This window comes from Balaenoptera borealis, assembly GCF_965194805.1.
Source record: "Balaenoptera borealis genome assembly, chromosome: 7".
Lineage (NCBI taxonomy): Eukaryota > Metazoa > Chordata > Mammalia > Artiodactyla > Balaenopteridae > Balaenoptera > Balaenoptera borealis.
In genome coordinates, this window is record NC_138864.1 from 101,396,291 (window position 1) to 101,418,040 (window position 21,750).

Below are 21,750 nucleotides of genomic sequence, written 5' to 3' on the forward strand. Positions count from 1 at the left end.
ATGATCACCACAATAAGCCTAGTTAACAATAAGCCCAGTACTGTTCTAGATTAAAAGAACTAAAGATACATAATAATGAACACAATGAACCTTAATTAAGCCTTGATTAAAATAAAAACCATAAAAGACATTTGAGACAATGGGGAATCTGAAATGTGAGATGTGAGATGATATTGTGGAATTATTAATTTCTTAGGTGTGAAAATGATACAGTGGTTACGTAGGAAGATGATTTATTCCTAGGAAATGTATACTGAAGCATTTAGAAATAAAGTGGCATTGTCTGCAGCATATTTTCAAATGGCTCAGGAAAGAAAAAACACGTGCATGTATCTAAAATAAAAATAAAAGTCAAACCTGTGTCATGAGATTATTGTGAAGAATGAACAGAATGATGAATAGGAGGGGCTTCACCTGGCGGCTGGCAAGGTAAACACTCATGAACAAACTCTACTCAGTGAAGCATTTTCTGCAGACATTTGTCTTTCCAGTCCTAGAACCAGGGTCACACATGAAGGAGAGAATGACTGAAGGATGTCATCTCCTAAAAGCAATCCTTTTATCCCTCAGCTGGAAGAAGGCATGGGATGGGGCAAAAATAACACTTATTGGCTAAATTCTGGGCTCAAGAAAGGATTCTAACTAGAAATCTCATAACTATATAATCTCATTATAACCGAAGTCAAGAAATGTTGTCACGTGGTCTTTAAGCGACACTAGCGGACATTTTATTTTCACTCAGATGCTCCCTATTTTTCATACGCAGGGTCATTTCAGTCCCACCTATTTTTAAACATTGGAACTCTTTACCTTATCGTGAATGGCCCGCCGATTGGAAGGCTGTATTAAGACCTTGTACCCCAGATTGGTGATCCCTTTGATGTGTCGGGGAGCCAGGGGAGCCCGTCTCTCCCAGGCGTTCACATCCTCCCGCCTCAACGCCATCACCGCCTTGTAGTGAAGCCTGGAGAGGTTGACGCCCAACCTGCCCAGCTTAGTCCTAGGTACTCGCAGCATCTTGAAACCTGGTGACTGGAAAGAAATTGTTAGAGCAGGACAACGAAAGGCAAGAAGGCTCACAGGTCAGTTCTGGTCTCCTGAGAAATCTGCTGTAAAATCCAACCAACTCAGGTGATAACAGAGTCAAGATGAAGAAGGGAGAGGGAAAACCTGGATGATACGATGATAATTTGCTGGTCCTTTGGATGCTGTTCCTTTACCCAAACAAACCCAAACTTCTACAAACGAAGTTACTTCCAAAAAAAAAAAAAAAAAAAAAAATGTCCCAAGCAACTTATGGGACACTAATCAATATCTGCTAAGCTGAAATCATTTTTTTTTAATGTATGTTTTATCAAACACACATTCAGCACAAAAGTCTTAAGCAAGTTAATCTACAATGCAAATACAGGAAGATAATTTATGCCAATTTTGATGATATAAAGTTTAGAATCCTTTCATAATGTACAAGATCCTTGACAATCTAGCTCCAACCTCTTTCGAGTTTCATCTCTGACCATTTCCTAAACTAGTTCTACTCAAAGTGTGTTTTACAGCCTGTTGTCAGTCAGTGAACTGCTTTGTACTGGTCCACAATGAGATATGTACAGAAATAGAAAGTAAGCACTTAGAAACCTTTATATGACAGGATCATTTTTCTAGTAACTCATTGGTATCGAATTTTATAAAAGCATTGGTCCTGGCAGATTGGAAATTTAAGAAAACAAAACAAACAAACAAACATGTTTTTCACCACAGGTGTTAGAAGCTGAAGAAGCACCTGACAACCCCAGCCTCGCTTCACTGACCCTGTTGTTGCTCTAAACATTCTCTTTCCAGGCTTCCCTGGTGGCGCAGTGGTTAAGAATCCGCCTGCCAATGCAGGGGACACGGGTTCGTGCCCTGGTCCAGGAAGATCCCACATGTCGCGGAGCAACTAGGCCCACGCACCACAACTACTGAGCCTGCACTCTAGAGCCCGTGAGCCACAACTACTGAGCCCGCGTGCTACAACTACTGAAGCCCACGCGTCTAGAGCCCGTGCTCCGCAACAAGAGAAGCCACCTCAATGAGAAGCCCGTGCACCGCAACAGAGTAGCCCACGCTCACAGCAACTAGAGGAAGCCCGCGCACAGCAACGAAGACCCAACGCAGCCAAAAAAAAAAAAAAAAAAACCATGCTCTTCCCCTTTCCAGAGTTTCCTCTACCAGACCACCTCCCCCTGCTATTATATTAAACCCAGACCTGTCTCAGTTTTCTAACTGCTATTCCAGATTGTGTAACTCTACTCATTAATTCAATTAAGAAATATTTACAAGAGGCTTACTATGTGTCAGCACAGAATAAATTTTACAGAAAATTTTAAAGCATAAGTATCAAACAGTATTCTGTGCCTCTTCAAATGGTTACATAAATTTAGTAGTCAGAAGTCATTTCAGACGATAATTTGCTGGTCATTTGGATGCTGAACCTTAGTTTTCTATGTTTAAGGTTGGCATCAAAATATAGAGACTAAATGATTTTATATCTTCTAGAAATTCCCTAGCATATAGCACAATTCTTATGGAACACATTTCTGTTACATCAGACTACAATCTCTAAATCAGACCCACCTTATAGACAGGGAAGTTTTGTCCAACAATGGAATGTACAAGTACTATTTCCTGGGGGCAAACTACTTATCACCCTAGATAGAAAACTTGTAGGATAACTCACAACACAGACTAAAAGAATAAAGCAAACAGCAAAGAGTCCGGCTAAGAAGGCTTTAGGAAGAAAAGGGGCAGGGAGAGAAAACACTGCACACGGCAAATGAACATGCCGATCATGAGTTCAGGCTAACTCTTACTCAGGCCAAAATACGGATGATCGACATTTCAGTAAAAGTCTGTTATATACTTCATCTAACTTTTTGGTTTACTTATAGAGTTTCGTTTTTAAAAGAGACTATGCTAAGTCCAAATCCAAGCCCAAGCCCATAACATTTATTCTCCTCCAAGCCAAAGGAAAATCTGCAACGTCCCATAGAACTTGAATCCCTATGTTTGTAAATGAAATCAATTCCAAAGACAAATGAGTCTTCTAAACACACTGAGAAGCCCAGAAATGGTCCCATCTTCCCAGCAGGGGCTGCATCTCACATACCATAGTTGACCAAGTGACCCTAATCCTCTATACTTAGTAGCAGTTCTTGGCACAAAGATTAGGAAACATGTCCAAATAATTCAGTCTCCTTCCTCAGCCCAAGCTTGATTTATAACCACAGCTTCCCCTTTCTCAGCAACACTCCCTCCTCCTCCTCTTCCTCCTTCTCCTCCTCCACACCTCCTTTGCCTGGAGTCGGGGGTACAGCGTGGGAGGAGAGACATAAACACACACACTCATGTAATACACACATACACGTTTGCAGAGGCAGACCTTCCTCAGGACCTAGGAAAGGAAAGTAGCAGAGGCTGGCCTTCTGCGTTTTATTTGGGAAGCTACTTTCACTTTCACTTTTTGTAGGGAATTCTTGAATCACAATTCCTGACACTTTGTTTTTAAAGAAATAGAACAATAGTTACCATTGATTTAACATTATATGCCAAACACTATGCTGAGCGCTTTACAGACATTATTTCATTTCCTCCTTGAGAAAATCTTATTAAGTAGATACTATTATTAGCCCCATTTTACAGATGAAGAAACTGAAGTGAAATCCAACTAGAGCTGTTGCTTTTAAGCAGAAGCAGAATCCCTAGGTTAATATTCAACACTCAGGATTTTCTCTTCTTTGCCGAAGACTGCAGATCCACACCTCGGACATCTGACACATGTTAGTCCTGCCAGCTCAATTCAGAAATAAATCAGATCCATATGGCATATGATTAGTTCTCCCACAGCATGGGGTGCCTCCATCAACCCCTTTCTATGTGTCACCAAAAATCCTTCCTGAGTCCCTGCCAAGGTAAATTCTAAGTTTCTGGATGCTTAGAAAAAAGATGATTATAGCAGGTCTGATTATGTTAGTAATTGCTTGAACCTTGAAACTTGGTCTCAGCATAGAACTTTCTGGGACCACCATTCATTTCATTCTCAGGTAATCAAGAAATATGTAACAGTGAGAATTTCTGAATTACTCTGAGGTATGGCACTGCAGGTGTCTGACATTTCATGGAAATGCCCAGGTGGCTTATTCTGGACTTCCCTGTCCTGTATTTTATGGGCTTTTCCAAGAATATCGGGACGTAAATGTCATGTATATTTCTGGCAATGCCTTCAAGTGGAAGCAAGGCAGTAAGACTCCGGACTTATTCACTGGCTCAAGTGAGGTTACTTAACAGGGCTGCGTGCTGATAACAGCCTCTGGCATGAGCAAGGAGAATGTGGAAAAGCAAGAGAAGGAAAGGAGAAGGAAAGGAAAGAGGAAAAATAAGGAGGAGGAAGAGGAGGTGAGAAATAAGGGGAGAAAGAGAAGTGTCACACAGTCAGGGTTGGAGAACAAGACCCTTTCCCTGACAATTTCTAAGCAGTCTTCCCTTCAACACATGAAGGGCCAATGTTTCAAATGGCATTAAAATAAAATTTAAAAAGATTCTTCTCTATGTTTTTGTAAAACAAGAATAGCACTACGGTATACCTTTTCACATACCTAGGATTGATTAGGAATTTGAAATGTCCCTAAAAGTCATAGGAATATTGCAGTGAATTGCACAGATGCACTGAGATAGGCGGACAATTAGTGGATGCAGTCCAACAATAGGAGAACATACTATATGATATCACCTTACCTCTTTTTTTTTTTTTAATGGGGGGAAGACTTAAGAATTTATTTTAATTTACCTATTGTGCAGATTACCTACCTTTGTAATGCACACATGAGAATTGGGGTGGGAGGAGGAATATGCTTAATTGTTCTTGGTATTTTCTAACGTTTCCAAGAGAAATGAGGGAAAAAAAAATGGTCACTAGAGAAAAAGATAGAAGATAGATAGATAGATAGATAGATAGATAGACAGAGAGACAGACAGAGCTTGGCACTCCCTACATAACCCACTGTTTTCTTTCAGTGACCATGAAATAAACCACGGTCACTGTGTACATCATCACCCTAAATAACATGAAGGAACAAAAGATTTTGTGAGGTGAATTTATGAAAGATTATATTTGAGGAAAAGCCACCTTCAATGGTAGAGGACCTCTTATGTAGTTAGGAAGGTCCTTTTAAATGACAAACAGACTGGTTTTTCTGTACAATTACATAGATTAATATAGTAGTAGCTAGTCATTTGTTTCTAGAATGAATATTTTTCTAATATTTTAATAAAAATATAATAAAAGCCAGACATTTCCTTGATGAGCTATAATTTGCCCATTGATCATGGGAGAAGTGTTTTGATTTTCTTTCTTTAATTAAAAATAAATTTGGGGTTACTTAAGGTATGCATAGCATGATGTTAGGTTCTTGTGAAGAAGCAGCAATCCAGTCCCCTGTTCATTTTCATGAGATCCAACAGGAGCAAGATGAAACAATTTTATCTGATTAAATGACCTCAATCAGTATCTGTTGGTGACTTATCCATCACTAATTATAGCTGAATATTAGAGTCAGAATGGATGGGAGAAAAGATAATCTAAAACCAGATAATACAAATGAAGGTAGTGTGCCCCATATAAATATGGGATTTCCCATGTTTCATAAACAGCATTTTCCAAGCATCTATGGATGAATCATAATAAAACAGTCTGCTCTTTGGTTGGTATAACTTTTCAGTGTAACTGGATTAGGTTACATTTATCTGTTATTGTTCAGGTAGTACTTATGCCAGAAAACAGTGTACTTGATTTGTGCTGGTTTTCACGGGTTAGTGTGGTAGGTGGATGAAGAAAGCTGAGATGTACAGAGAGCTTTTTATCCTTCCATCAAATGTTCAAAAATCCTTTAAGTCTCTTCAATCCTTTCCATACTATCAACCTAAACAGAAAACTTTTTAAACCTACAAACCACCTACCAAAGCCAGAACAATGTGCAAGCAAATACAAGAGCTTAAGTACGAAAAAGAGTTAGGCTTGGCCCCTTCTCATTTCTGTTGCTTCCACTGAGACATGTAAAAAGGATTACGAATTCATTATTAAAGAAATTTTAAGGCCAAATCATCTATCTTCAGCCCCCAAAGTCAGAGATGTGCTCTTCGTCCTTATATTTTAGATCTTTGAAATAAATCCACTAGAACATAATTCAGTGACTCACACTAAAACCATCCAATCACCTGGGGAGATTTCTCAATGCCAAGTTATTTGCAAATAATCAGGCATACATCTTGGTTAAATATTGAGACACTAAGGATGGAGTAGCCTTGAGTTGACTAAAATAAATAATGAGTGAGAAATGCAAATGATTTATATCCACACTTCCAGTTTATTCAAAAAATGCAAGTGTATTTAAAAAGCCATGGTTTCCCAGGAAGTCCTGGTACTATAATTAAGGGTAGGCAGCTGCACGGCCATGAGTCTTGGCCTACACTACATATTTGGCATCCAGACCGTAATAATCCTGGAGAGGTCCAAAACAGTTCCAGATTAATAGAACACCCAGTGATGGCCTGGAACTAATCCAAATACCTCCCAGCTCCAAGGTTTGCTAAAACTGGGCTTGGGCATGCCGCAACACTGTCGTCCATACTTTTATTTCCTGTTGCACAGCTATATTCTTTTAATATTAAACTCCTTACAAAATAGTTAGCTAGAAGTAAAAACAAGTAGACTTGGGGAGTGTTTATTAGTGCTAAGTAATCTGGTCTAAGAATATTCATATGTTCTCAAGCCTGTAAGCTACTCAGTCATCCAAAGACATAAGACCTCTGAGTCTCCTGGTCTCTAGCCCACAAATGTAGCTTCACTGAGATGGAATGCAAAGTTAGTTCTGAATTGGAGTCTGATCCAAAATGTTTATCTGCTTATTTGTCTGTCTCTTTGTTAAACTCTAAATTCTTGGAAGAAATGAATCGTGTTTTCCTCATCTCTGTATTCCCAGTGACTGCCCCACAGGAGAACTCAAATGTTTTGCGAAAGAATGAAGAAATAAATGAGCAAATTTAAATGAATGTCATAAAGACCAATGTAGCAGAGAAAACAAAATAGACTGATGAATAAGAACAGGGACTCATATCTCCCATCCCCCCAACAATGCCCCACAAAAGATCTAATCTCTTGCTGAGATCTCATAGACCAATGAATATTTTGAAATGCAAATAAAAATGGTAGCAAAATCCAGACCTGGTTGCTGAGACATATAACTAGATATGGGGCTCCTTACCTGACTTCAGTTTCCTAACCCAGACTGGAATATAATACTGAAGTCCTTTTCAGCTCTAATATACTGATTCTATTAAGGATAGTAGCGACCAGGCACTGTGGATTACAAAAGCATTAGAATTTTAGAACATAAATAGGCACTCTGACTCATGAAGATACAGCTAAAGTACAGTAAGCAGGGAAACAAAAATACTAAAAACACTATGGAGGAAGACAGGATATTCACTTAAGTTACCTGGATTAACTGCAGTGACCAGGAGCCCAGAGCTTAAAACAGGAGGGTGTACCTCAAAGGAATTCTGACTCCTCTCCTCCTGGGTTCCTCAGCTTCCCACTTACTCTATGACCTCAGTGAGTAACTTAACCTGTCTGTGCCTCATCGGCAAAATGGGAATCATACTAATATCTACCTTTTAGGGCTATTGTGAAGTTTATTTGCGCTAATAGGCATAAAGTGCTGAGCACTGCCTTGCATGCCATAAACACTCAGTAAATGTTAAGAAAAAGGTTACAAGCCTGCCCACTCCTCAAAGGTGAGCACAGGGGCTTCCCTAGTGGCGCAGTGGTTGAGAATCCGCCTGCCAGTGCAGGAGACACAGGTTCAAGCCCTGGTCCGGGAAGATCCCACATGCCGTGGAGCAACTAAGCCCGTGCACCACAACTACTGAGCCTGTGTGCCACAACTACTGAAGTCCAAGTGCCTTAGAGCCCATGCTCTGCAACAAGAGAAGCCACCACAATGAGAAGCCTGTACATCACAACAAAGAGTAGCCCCTGCTCGCCGCAACTAGAGAAAGCCCGCGTGCAGCAACGAAGACCCAATGCAGCCAAAAATAAAGTAATAAATAAATTTATTTTAAAAAAAGGTGAGGGACTTCCCTGGTGGCGTAGTGGTTAAGAAGCCATCTGCCAGTGCAGGTGACACGGGTTTGAGCCCTGGTCCGGGAAGATCCCACATGCCACGGAGCAACTAAGCCCATGTGCCACAACTATTGAGGCTGCGCTCTAGAGCCCGTGAGCCACAACTACTGAAGCCCATGTGCCACAACTACAGAAGCTCAAGTGCCTAGAGCCCGTGCTCCACAACAAGAGAAGCCACCGCCATGAGAAGCCCGTGCACCGCAACAAAGAGTAGCCTTTGCTCGCCACAACTAGAGAAAGCCTGCACACAGCAACGAAGACCCAACACGGCCAAAGATAAATAAATAAATACATTAAAAAAAAAAAAAAAAAAGGTGAGCACAACCATCACCACTGACAGAAGACACCACTTTCACATACTCTGGGTCACACTGTGGGAAGGCCTTCACAATGGCTCCATATTAATCCCTCCCCCTTCTTATTTTTTTAGAAGCCCAGTAAGCCTTCTCTTTACCTTCACCCTTTAGGCATGAGTGTTCAAGAAAAATAAGTTATCATTTTAATACTGTATTTCATCACATTTAAAACATGTTTTTTCACATTTTAGCATCCCCGAAATGGGGATGCATCTTATAATTGGTTGCATCTTAATTCTATGAACACGGTAATAATGTTGTTGGTTATTTCCCATTCCAAATGTACAGCATTTCTGTGATTCCATGAATTCCATAGAATTTTTTTGTGGCCTCATCAAAGAAAATTGCCACTGTTTGTAATGTTATCTCTATGAGAAAATTAGAAAAAGAATATTTGGAAAAATGAAAACTTTTTTGTTAAATTGGTGTTGGTTACACACCAACGATCATTTCCAAAATCCTGAACCAAAGTCTGCTGATGATTAAATAGAGGATTAGTTAGTAAAGGGGGAAATTTTTCAATTACAAATAAATCAAAATTCTGATGACGCTGTCACCACTAACAAGTGAGACTGATAACAAATATGATTTTCTGGAGAGTGGGAAAGTCACTTGGGGACATCGGCTTAACCTTTGTCGTCCTAGCTCATTTTGCAGAACGGCCACTAGGTTACATGGCTAGAAGGTAGTGTGGCCCTAGGTTCACTCATCTTTATAGCAAAAAAAAAAAAAAGGGGGGGGGAGCTCAAGTTACAAAACACACACACACAGAAACATCCACACCAAGTGCCATGGGTTTCTTGGTTTTTTTTTTTTTCTTCCAATATAAAGTATATGAAAGCCACGTGTCAAAGTCAGTGATGGCTCGGTCCTGTGCACAGCTAGGTCGACGTAATCACAGCTACGTCTTTTCCGCATTCCGATAGCTGACGACCCACAATATCAAAAAATGTTCATCTTTGTTCGAGTGACTAAACACACTCTCTCCCTCTCACCACACCCACTCCCGCTCTCCTAAAATCAGTGCCTAAAAAGCATATTTCTTCCAGAAGTAGTCGGGCCATTTAGCCCCACTGAATTAAACAGGGTAGGTAACTGCTTCTAACCGCGCCCCCTCCCCGCGCAAACGCTCACATTGGCCCGCACAGCCCCTGCGGGGTCTCCGCAGTTCAGATGACGCTGACATCCAAGGCATCCAACTTCCTCACTTCTCCCGCCTCTGTTGGAGGACGGACTGGGAGCCGCAGCTTCCGGGGGCGGGGGGGGGGGTCTCCATCTCAGAGAGAACGGCCTGCCCCACACGGGCAGGGTGGGGAAGTTTGTGATCCGAATTTGGTGAAGCAGGCCAGGGCTGAAAAGGTCAACCAGTAACTGCGCCGAAAGAAATCGGGGAGGGGGGACGGGGGGGACGGGGGGGACCGGGGGGGGGTCCCGGGGGGGCCCCCCCTCCGTCAACCACCTCCCACAGCTGCCTATCTAAATAAGCACACAGTCCAAGAATTAACAGAGGGTTTGCTCTACAGCTTCAATACCAACGCTTTACTCCCCAGCAACCGCTCCCCAGCTCAGCCCTCGCCAAAAAAGAAATCCGAATTGCCATCCCATCCCTTCTCCCTCCTATACAGAAGCTCCGGAGCCGCGCCCGCTGCGCCGCACCTCCCAGCCCTCGAGTGCAGAGAAACGCTAGGCGGGGAGGCCTGGCGAGGAGGCCCAAACGCTCGCCACCCTCTTCCGTACGCTCGTCCCGGCAAAGGCCGGAGTCCGCAGAGCTCCCGGGTCCCCAGCGGCGCGGGGAGGAGGAGGCAGAGCTCGCCCGCACCGCCCGGCGGACTGGCAGAGCCCCGCCGGCGATCTGCAAATTCTTCTCACAGGCGGAGCCCACCGCCCATCTGCTCAGCCCCCTCCGGGCACCCTCCCCCCGCTCACCTCGTCCGGTCCCCGCCGCCTCTGCGCTCCCGGGTCCGGGCAGAGAAGGATCCGAATTCCCAGCAGAAATTGGGATGGGGCCCTTGAGGAGGAGGTGTTTGCTCAACTTCTTCGGAAGTCATGCCTCTTCCTCCGCAGCCAATCAGCGCCCGCCCTGAGGGAACAACCTTCTCCTCCACCAATCGGCGGCGCTGCCAGGTGCTAGGTCATGCCCTGCCCCTGCTCCTCCCCGAAAATCCTTCTGCCTTTTAGATCTCTGACCTACGTCCTTAGCTGGGGGCGCCACGTCCTTCCAGGACTGTTATTGACCAAGTTTGTAACTGTCCATAGCGGGAGACAGGCGGAGACGGAGAAGGACGAAAACAGTCCGGACATTACACGCTCAACAGATGCGTGTATCTCCTGGGAAAAAAGTTTCCGTTTCATGTATATCACGCTTGTTTAGCGATATGCACTTTTCAAAGCATTTTCACAGCCTCATAACAAAACTGTGAAGCCAGATGACAGTTTTTAAAGCCATTTTAGAGTCCAGCAAACTGAGACTGAGAAATTAAGTGTTGTGTATCCACATCCAATGAATATTAATTTTCATTAATGAATTTACTAATTTGAATAATGAATTTTCATTTTTATGAATAGTGTGTAGCCCCAGAAGCTTTTTGCTCAAGTCAATGAGATGATCAGAGTCGTGTGCTTAAGGGAATATGGTCTAGATAGTGTATAGAAGGGGGTTGAGTAAAAAGTGATAGTAAAGGGATTTAAAAGGACAGAGTCAACACCACCGGTAAGGCTAACAGGCTAGAGGAAAACTGAAACAAATTTGGTGTTTCAGGCTTGGCTAAGTGGTGATTAGGAAGTTGGTGATATCAAGAACAGTGCAGTAAAACATAGCAAGGAGGGAAGGCTTTAGAGGAGTGATTAGGAATATGATTTGGGATGTGTAAAGCTAAAGATACAGAGGAAAACCCCAGCTCCCAGAGAAGCTTCTAATTTTCTCTGTAATTGGAGATATGAGTGGAGTTTATAAAAATGTTCTAGGTTCAAGATCGTTGACATGAGCGTTTAATAGTTAAACATATCTGTGGCAGTATGAGAAAAGTATGTGTTGGAGAAAGTTACAAAAACAGAAGAGAATATTACCCTCTGGCCATTGATTCCCTAGGAAGACCACAGATGGACTTCAAGCGTTTTTTCAGCTTCTAGTGCTGAGGCTGGTCTTCACAAAATGCATTTCCCCCTGACCCTCTAGGGCCATTTAGCCAGGACTTTTAAAGAACATTGGACTTTGTCACATATGCATGGATTCTTAATATTCATTGGATGTGGATACAGTACATTTACATCTCAGTCTCAGTTTGCTGGACTCTAAAACTGTTCTAAGAACTGTTATCTGGCTTCACAGGCTTGTTATGAGGCTCTGAAAACACTTTGAAAAGTGCATATCGCTAAACAAGTGTGATGGTCGTGAACTCAAAACTTTTTTCCAGGAGATACACATATCTGTTTAGCGTGTCATGCCTAGACTATTTAGCCCAAAGTCTTTCACACAATGTGTGAGTTCCTTCAAGATATGGCCAAAATCAGCCATCTCAGCTTTATTTCAACAGCAGCACCAGCCTGAAAAGAACAGTGAACCACAGTCTGTGCTTTGTTATCTCCTAAGGATTAAGAGCCTGGATCAGAATCCTTACTTTTCCCCCTCAAGGTAGAAATCGTGGACAAGTTACTCAGTTTTCAAAAAGGTCTTGGTTTCCTTACCTGCTAATAGGAAAATAATAGGAACTACTTCATGGGGTCATTATGAGGATAAAGCAAGATGATGGCCAAAGTGCTCTGCCAAGTGTTTAGCTAAAGAAACAGGCAATTATTCTTCATTTTCCCAAAATCTCATGCTGTTTACTTATCTGTGGTTCTCTGTAATTCCAACGGGGTAAATTACGAGACATTAAGAGAGTGGGTACAGGGATAAAGGAGGTCAACAAAAGATGGTGACGCACCCCAGGATTAGCAATAGTGAGAATACCTGTAGGCCTTGATAGGGCCAGGGGAAGAGTCAGTTACCAGAACTCAGGAAGAGCTCTAGCTCTGGTGTAGCTGAAGCCATAGGAGAGCCACTTGACAGTGGTGGCTTTTGACAGGCATGGAGTTGCCTAAGGAATCAATAACCCTGCCCAGAGAGGGAGTTACCTAAGGCAGAGGTCAATAAACTTTATTCTGTAAAGGACAGAAAATTAATATTTTAGACTTTGCAGACCATTACGTCTGTGTCACAGTTACCCAACTCTGACATTTGGAGAGTAAAAGCAGCCATAGACAATACTTAAATGGATGGGCATGGCTGTGTGCCAATAACACTTTATTTATAGAAATAAATGGCAGGCTAGATTTGGATCGAGGGTCACAGTTTGCAGATGCCCCGCCTATGGAATGAATAACCCTACTTCCCTCTCTTGCCCTCCCCTCTCCTGCTAGTGCCTTCTACAAATTGAACCCAAGGAAAGCCTGAGGGTTGGGACAGTCCATAAAGGTCAGTCCCTCAAGGACAGAGCAGGTACAGAAAGGGGCAGAAATTCTACAAGGTTCAAAGGAACGTATTCAGCACAAAAGGTATTCAGCAAGTGCTTGTTTAAATGAATGATTGGTCACTGTGAATTACTCTGCAAATGGTTGAACACTCATAGGAAAACTATCAAAATTACATCCTTTAATGGGCAAAGCCAGGAAAGGGTCCTGGATTATGGTGACTCCACCAAGAGACTGTGATGCTCTGTTAGCCTCTCTCTTGCTTTATTTTGAAATCCCATGCACTTCTGACCTGCCAATGAAACATTAACCTGGCAAAAAGAATCCTTCCTTTGAATTCCAAACTACCGCTCAAATGCTTATGGTGTTCAAGAATTTTGCAAAATATGCACAAGAGAAAACCTGTTCCTTAAAATGGGGAATTCAAATGTTATTCATCGTAGTGACAGTTGTTGTAATAAGCGTGACAGTTCTCAGAAATGTCTTCACAATGAAAAGAGACAACAGATGCAAGAAAAACAAGTCTTGGATACACCCCAAGTGCTTCCACAGTCAACTTTGGCAGTCAACCCCTCAGACTCCTTCAATATAGGAGAATTCTTCTTCCACCTCTGTGGGGTGCTGAGTCAATACTCCTGAAATTGGAAAGTTGATTCTAGGCCACTCAAGCTGCCTCTCTTTCTCCCACATTCTCTGGCTTTCTCTCTTCCCTCGTTGTTCCTTACTTTGGTTTTGTTCTTCCTGAGAGGCCATGAGGGTAGTAGTCAGGCATGTGAGCATTGGAGTGAGCCAGACCTAGACTTAATCCCTCCTTTGCCAACTCCCTAGTAAGTCATTTTCCCCCACCAGCACATTGGCAAACATCATAATGTTCTCAAGAAGATTAAGTGACGCACATTCTCAGTATACGTGAGCTATTATTGGGGTTTACTGTTCTACTCTGTCTCCTCCTCCCCTCCCCTTTCTTTGTATGCAGAACCCATTTTTAATCTTAAGTGAACTTTGCCATAAAGAGAAAAGAGGTGGACATTTGTTCTATTTTTTAAACTAAATAATTAATTAATTAATTATTTTAATTTTTGGCTGCGTTGGGTCTTCGTTGCTGTGCGCAGGCTTTCTCTAGTTGCGGCGAGCGGGGGCTACTCTTTGTTGTGGTGCTCTGGCTTCTCATTGCGGTGGCTTCTCTTGTTGCGGAGCACGGGCTCTAGGCGCGCGGGCTTCAGTAGTTGCAGCACGTGGGCTCAATAGTTGTGGCTCGTGGGATCTAGAGCGCAGGCTCAGGAGTTGGGGCTCATGGGCTTACTTGCTCCGCAGCATGTGGGATCTTCCTGGACCAGGGATCGAACCTGTGTCCCCTGTGTTGGCAGGTGGATTCTTAACCACTGCACCACCAGGGAAGTCCCAAGAGGTGGACATTTGTTCTCTTGATCTCTCAAGACTTTATATCTCTCACATGAACAGCAAATTTCACAATATCACCTATATCAGCCCACCCTAATAAAATATTTGATTATTATAAATAGAACTTTCTTACAGACAGGAAGTACAAAGTCATATGTTGTATAACATAAGAAGTAGTTTAGGAAAGAAAAGTTTCTAAATGACAATTACTATTGTTGCCTAACTCCTAAATTATCTTGGGAATGAAACATACCTTCTTTACCATCAAGGAATTTAAAAATCTGATTAGGTAAGATAAGAGCAGGAACCACCCACAGAAAAATCACAATTCCTGCAAACAGGTTCTGGGTGGAGATAGTGATGTCCTGGGGGATTGTATTTTTCCCCCCATCCTTAGAAGAAAGAAGCAGAGAAAACTAATTTTTAGTTCACCTCCTCTACCATTACCAGTCCTTAGGGAGCCTTCCTGAAAAAAATTTTAAGAAAATCCCAAGCCCCCTGGCATTTCCAGGGTCAACATTTGTTGGTTTCACAAAGTCCCCAAGCGTCCATGGCCTCCCTCGAGAGTTACTTATGCAAGCATAACTCACTGGACAGGTTTGCTGTCCATCATCACCTGCTTAGTAACTGTTATTGTAAGTCTACCAGGACTTCTAAATTTTCAGTTACACATCTCTGCATTTTATAGATTGAGTGACAATTATATGCCATGATAATACAAGCAAATCTGGGGGGTGCAAATTGTGGAATATATCTCCCTGACCAATAATGGATCTAATATATTCAGATCGAGGAAGAAAATCCAGCGTTCCTCCTCTCAGCCTCATTTGAATGAAAATCTCAAAAGAGAAGATGTCTTAAAGGACTGAGAAAAGATTGGAGAAAGGAGGGAGGAAGTATTTAAAGCAAAAATAAAATACAAGTGTAGTTTTTCTGGAGTAATTGCAAGTGTAATTGAGCTGGAGACAGCCAGCAGGCCAGGATGAGGAGGTAGGAGAGTCAGGACTTTCTCACTTTAGTTCTAGTCTGGGTTAGGGACTGAATGAAACCAATCTTTTACTGTTGTCATCTCACTATAGAGATAGGAAGGAGAAAAGAATATAAAAATTGTTTTTTGCAGTGTAAGAAGTAGCAGCTAGGAAAAATAATCTCAGCATAGACAAGGTCACATCAGGAAGCAGGAAGTCAAGTAGAGAAAGTATCCCTGACATTCAACTGACTCTCATGATCACTGCCATCTGTATAGCTCCTCGGAAACAAACGTAATAAAATTGGAAAGGAAGAGAGAAAGAACATCAAAGGAAGATGTTCTCATTGAATGGTGTAATAATATGGACATTGCCCATGACAGGCACAGGCTTGTCTGGCATTATTATTTATCACTATTGAACGACACCCAACCCCCTAAAACAAAACAAAGGCAAAAGCCTGAAAGACAAGAATTTACTCAGTAAAGAGAGTACTGCCTGGGCCTATATACACAGGTTAACTCCAAATATTTGTTAGCTATTTTATAAACACAGTTTAAATCAACACTTTCCCTACCCTAAGAAGCTAAATGCCTACAATGCCAAAGATGTGTTGAGACAAACACCACAGCAATGAATAAACTCTTAGGAGTCCAAGACTTGTGCTCTGTCTTTGGAATCTCAGGTGTCCCCTGCCCGCCCTACGCCCACTAGGCCCTGAGGGATCTGTGCAATTTTGTGAAAGTAATAGATTTAGACCATGGATGAAACAGGCAACTGAAAGAAAGAATAAAATGAAGAAGGGTGGAGAAAACAAGGATAAAGAATGAAGTGAGTGGAAGGTGAGAGGCCAGCAGGAGAAGGATTACAGCAAAGTTTACTCAGTGCACGCAAGTCCCATGAGAAGGAGACAGGAGGATGAGTGCCACAGAGGACACAAAAGGGTTTCAGAAAGGACAAATATGTCAAAGGTTTGGGGAATAACACCCACATCTTAGAACACCTCTGTTGAATTTTAAGAAGGAATTAAGTTCAAGAAATCTTTTCCTGCTAGAAACCACTTCTGCTTCTTCCCCTCCCTTTCTTGGGCACAGGCTGCCTTGCCTGCTTACATCCTCGGCTTCTTCTCAGCGTCCTGGTTGCCATGGCTGGAGGAAGCCTGGCCGTGCCATCTGCTGAGCCCACAACAGCGAAATACCATCTCCCTTGTCAGGAAAGGAACTGTGTTCCTACCACCTAATGGAATTCAGTGGCCTTTGTAATGGGTTGAATGATGTCCCCCCAGAATTCATGTCCACCCAGAACCTTGAAATGTGACCTTATTTGGAGGTAGAGTCTTTGCAGATATAACGAAGGAAAGAATCAAGTTGAGATCATATTTGTTTCAGGTGGGATTAAACTCATTGTTAAGTGTCTTTAAAAGAAAAGGACACGTGAAGGGAAGAAGCCCAAGACAGAAGCAAAGATGGAGTTATGCTGCCACAAGCCAAGGAATCCCAGAAGCCACCAGGAACTTGAAGAAGCAAGGAAGGATTCTCCCCGTAGCACGTACGGAGGGGCCATGGCCCTGCCAACAAATTGATATCGGACTTCTGGCCTCCAGAACTATGAAACAATACATTTCTGTTGTTCTAAGCCCCCCAGTCATTGGCACTTTGTTATGGAAGCCCTTAGGAACAGCCTTAATTCACCAAAGAGCTAGATTGTCCCCCAATGTTGTGGTGATTGCTCATGTATCACTGTCTTAGGACACAAAACAAAATAAAATCACGCAATGAATAAAGAAGGTAGAAATATGCCATAACTGCATAGGCAGGAATATAAATCACGCAATGAATAAAGAAGGTAGAAATATACCATAACTGCATAGGCAGGAATATAAAGTCAAGATCACTTCTTTAGATTGATCTTCCAAATATTTTTTGCTCTAAAGGTCTAGAGAAAATGAAGCTGAGCTACAACTGTGAGCTCTAAAATCAATTTGAAATACAGGTACACTGAAGCTGGTTGATTCTACTTTTAAAAGACTTATGCCTATGGATTTTGGAGAAACACCCTTATACCTGCAGTTTCTACAGACTCATTTAGCAAGAGTATTTCATTTACAAAAATGCCTATATGAAAAGAGAATGGTGGAAACAAACATTTTTAATCACTTCATCTCTGACAAGTCTTCTGTAACCCATGCTTCTTCATTAGGTAGACGGATAAAAAGCATATCAGAGAATTGGTGAATACTATCTTGCAAATGGTATTATTGTTATTATTATACATGGTACACTGGGCACACTAATCTGACAATGTGAGAAAAAAGTCAGAAAAGTATCACCCTCAGGTGAAACAGATGACCAGCACCAAAATGGAGAGAAGAGCGGCCAACTTTAGAAATTGTTTTTAAATGAATTGCTGAAGGTACTAAGGAATTTTCCAGGTCTCTTTCAGGAGATCCTGTTGTCCTCTCAAGATCTCTATGGGATACAATAATGTAGACAAACTGTAACTTAATTGCTTGTTTTCTGCCTGAAGCAATGATATGGTAACCCCAGAGCTGTGAGATGCATGGAATCTAAAAAAAAGGTGAACAGAATCTTACCCATGAAGGAGAATCCTCTGCTCAGGCCAGCGGTGTCCATATCCCTGTGTTAGAGACACAGGAGAAGATCCAGATTTGGGGGAGCCCAAGATATCATCTGTTGGACTTCCTTCAATAAAAAAGACAAAATTATAAATTCAAAATTAAGTACAAGAATAAATTCTTATTTATACTAAGAAAAGAATTCATGATGGATTATTAGAGGCTTGAAAATTCAGGTCCCATTCTTCTGAGATCTCTTCAGGCAATTTACTAAAAATGTTTACATAGAAATACTTCTTGGTTGCAATTCTGGCTTCCCCTCTCTACCTAGAATACTCTACAGTTCCCAGTCACACCCAGACTCACAGGACTCAGGTAAGGGAGGGGTCGAAGCTGAAAACTGTTTATGCTACATCCAATTCTGCAGAGAGGGTTGTGTCCAGCTGTAACAGAGATTTCCCTGCCCAGGACAGAATGTACTGTCAAGCAGTGACATGAATTTCTTATCAAATATTAATAATAAATTGACATTTTGGCTTTTGAGTTCAACCTGCATGAATCAGTCTCTAAGAACCCAAAGTGCTGATAACAGTGAGGGAGCTTGAATGTGGAGACTCTAGCAAATAACGTCCTCCTGAGAATCATTGGCTGAACAACTAGTCACACTGTGTCTTTGACATCTCCAACAAGGACCACCAGCTCCATAAATACACTTAGCAAGAAATACTGGACTCTTCCCCTTCCTGGACACACACAAACACACACACACACACCCCATGAGATACAGCTCACTCCGTTCTTTAAGGATCAATTTTGATCTCAGTTTAAGATGAATTTATATCTACTGCAGCAGTGCTCAACCTTGGCTGTTCATCAGATTTACAAGTAAGAAAATGCTCTAGTAAGAATGTATACAGGGCTTCCCTTCCCTGGTGGTGCAGTGCAGGGGACACAGGTTCGAGCCCTGGGCCAGGAAGATCCCACATGCTGCGGAGCAACTAAGCCCATGCGCCACAACTACTGAGCCTGCGCTCTAGAGCCCGCAAGCCACAACTACTGAGCCTGCATGCCACAACTACTGAAGCCCTCGTGCCACAACTACTGAAGCTCACGCGCCTAGAGCCCGTGCTCCACAATAAGAGAAGCCACTGCAATGAGAAGCCTGCACACCACAAAGAGGAGTAGCCCCTGCTTGCTGCAACTAGAGAAAACTCACGCACAGCAACGAAGACCCAATGCAGCCAAAATAAATTAAATAAATAAATAAATTTATAAAAAGAAAAAAAGTATGTATACAAAATAAATTTAAAAAAAAAAGAATGATCAACTCCAATGTACTAAGGGATAAATGAATGCCTTAATTAAAAAGAGCCACATCATGTTTCCCTGAGACAAGGTGGTAGCAATGCTGGTCATGAAATGCGGAGTGGAGGAGTGTTGTGCTTTTTAGAAGATAATGAGTAAAGTTTCATGCATATTTGGTGTGAGGCACCTGCAGCATATACCGAGGTAAAGATGTTTAGTAACCATGTACTACAATTACGTTCACACATGTCTTCAGCTCCTAGTAAGTTGTGATCCCCATGAAGTCAGATAATAGATCTTATTCACATTTATATCCTTGGTATCCAACTCAGGACCTACAGTATAAAAGGAGTTCAATACACATTTGGTGAGTGGATGAACAAACAAACTACTATATGAAGTAAATGAACCAGTGTTTGATAATCTGTTCAGGAACTGAGTCATCGAGACTGAAGCTTTTCTGTACACTTGCCAAGTCCCAAAGAGAGATGAAAATTCTGGTGTCTGAAGCCCTGACACCTGAAAATCCTGATTCCCTTATTTTGTCCACTTGGCTAGCAGGTTCTCCCAAAGACTACCTTCTCCTGGATTCTTGGCTCCCTTACCCCTCATTCTTATCAATTCACACCACTACTCCTTGCTATGACTCTGTAATGCTGATTGCTCATCTAGAATACCGTTATCTGTGCCCATATTCTCTGGACTCCCTGCTCTGCCTTCCTAGCTGCATTTTCTCCACTACTTGTAGCTGTACCCCACTGCCAACGGCTGTCCTTACCTAGTCCCTCTCAATATGTCCTTCCTTCCATGGTGTATCAATGTACTAGCAGGAAAGAAATGGCAAACACAAAAGCTGTAACTGAGAGAGTTCCATGAAAGCGGTATGGGCAAGTCTTGGTGAAATACTCAGGGATCAGCAAGAGTGGGAAATCATTGCTACCTCACAACTGAAGGCACAAGAATGGGAAATAGTGTTTCCAGAGTCTAGAAGAAGTTTGGAGCCATAGAAGAGGAACTGAAGGACAGAAGCTCTAACTATAGAACACAGCCACTGCCAAAACCGTGGCCAAGCAAATGTAAGGGTGCAGAGGGAATAAATAACCCAACATGCTTCTCCTTTCATCCGCCAATACCCTGCCGCCGTCTCCCTTTGGCCAAACCCAGCTGGAAGCCAAAGGGCAAGGGCAGTCTGGTAATGTAATCCATAGAGGTCAGTGTCTGACGCACAGAAGGTAAAGGGCATGGTATGGATCAAGGTATGAGGTGGGGGTATGCAAACAGAGAATAAACTATACAGTCCATTCATTTTGCTACTCAGCTTTTACTCTTGACCTTTGCCTAGATGAAGAACTTGTGACCCCCATACAGGAGAAACACAAAATATCATCAGTCATAGTGCCATTGTTGAGTGATGTCAGTTCTGTCATACTTCCCACCACTGGAATCTAAACTGTGATGTTAGCCACCATTAGCACTCTTCATAAAATGTAAGAAGGAAAGGGGGAAAACAATTAATTTAAAACTGCTGCAAAGCTTTCTTTCGTTGGTTACAAGATCTAAACGGATAACAGTAGCTTCCATGTTTTAGCACTCATTCCCTTACTCTCTACCAGCATCTTGGCTGAACGGAATTCTTTATCTAGTGGGGTTACCTAAACATTCTTGCCTGCAAAATCTGAGTCCTTGGTGTTTCCGATTTATTGAGCTGTTGGAGTTTTCCATTGACTAGTGTTTTGAACTGGGAATTCTAGACTTTAGGTTTATCTTTTATGTACACTCTCCAGAGTAGACAGAGTGTCGAGTCCATTCCTCAATCCACCCCATGGTTGCCATAGCAACTAAGTGAAAGACTATTTGATCCCTCACTACTTTGTTCTCTCCCTCTAACTCCATCACATGCCACCTTTAATGATAATCTGAATAATGTGATATTATTCCATCTCATTTCCTCCCAACAAGGAGGGTATCTATGCATTCAAATACGTGAGCATCACAACTTAAGCATCCCATTTTGAGGATCACTTCTGAGACCAATATCAGCCAGGGTCACAGCAGGAAAAAAGATAGCTCACTCAGAGTCCCTTGGCATATTTTTCTTCCCATACTCCAAACTTTGGCCAGAGTATCTCATCAACCCAACTCAACAGGAAATCTTAGGGCAAACCCTAGGGTTGCAATCCATAGAAGTCAGCCTCCTGGGTGTGGCACAGAACAAGTTAGAGACCTGGAGGGTGGATGTGATGTAGCACTCAGATAATAATCAGCATACCTGGTCACACTGACATCTTTTAAAAAACAACTTGTTTTTTAAGTTATAACTCCTGAATTATAATATTTAAGGTTGAGAAGGTTTTTAAATCTTCTTTACAGAGCAAACATATCAATATTTATCCCTCTAAATCAATTAACATAAAAGACTAAATGAACATGTGTATGTAAGACTCTCTGTTCCAGAGGCCTGGGACACCACTATCTAAATCT

At 42.2% G+C, this 21,750-nt stretch overlaps 1 protein-coding gene across 3 annotated transcripts in view; it reads right to left on the bottom strand.

Moving 5' to 3' along the window:
• AASS (aminoadipate-semialdehyde synthase) overlaps nt 1-10,630 on the bottom strand; it is a 67,446-nt gene extending 56,816 nt beyond the window's left edge. Inside the window, exons 1-2 of one of the 3 annotated variants that reach the window (XM_082400011.1) lie at nt 10,498-10,630; nt 811-1,032 (exon numbers count right to left, since the gene is read on the bottom strand). In XM_082400011.1, the coding sequence (XP_082256137.1) occupies nt 811-1,017 (207 nt within the window). In that variant the 5' untranslated portion in view covers nt 1,018-1,032; nt 10,498-10,630. Of the gene's footprint in view, nt 1-810; nt 1,033-9,705; nt 9,829-10,497 lie in introns of those variants that run through there. The other 2 variants (XM_082400013.1, XM_082400012.1) reach the window with 2 other exon arrangements.
• Between the last annotated feature and the right edge of the window lie 11,120 nt (nt 10,631-21,750).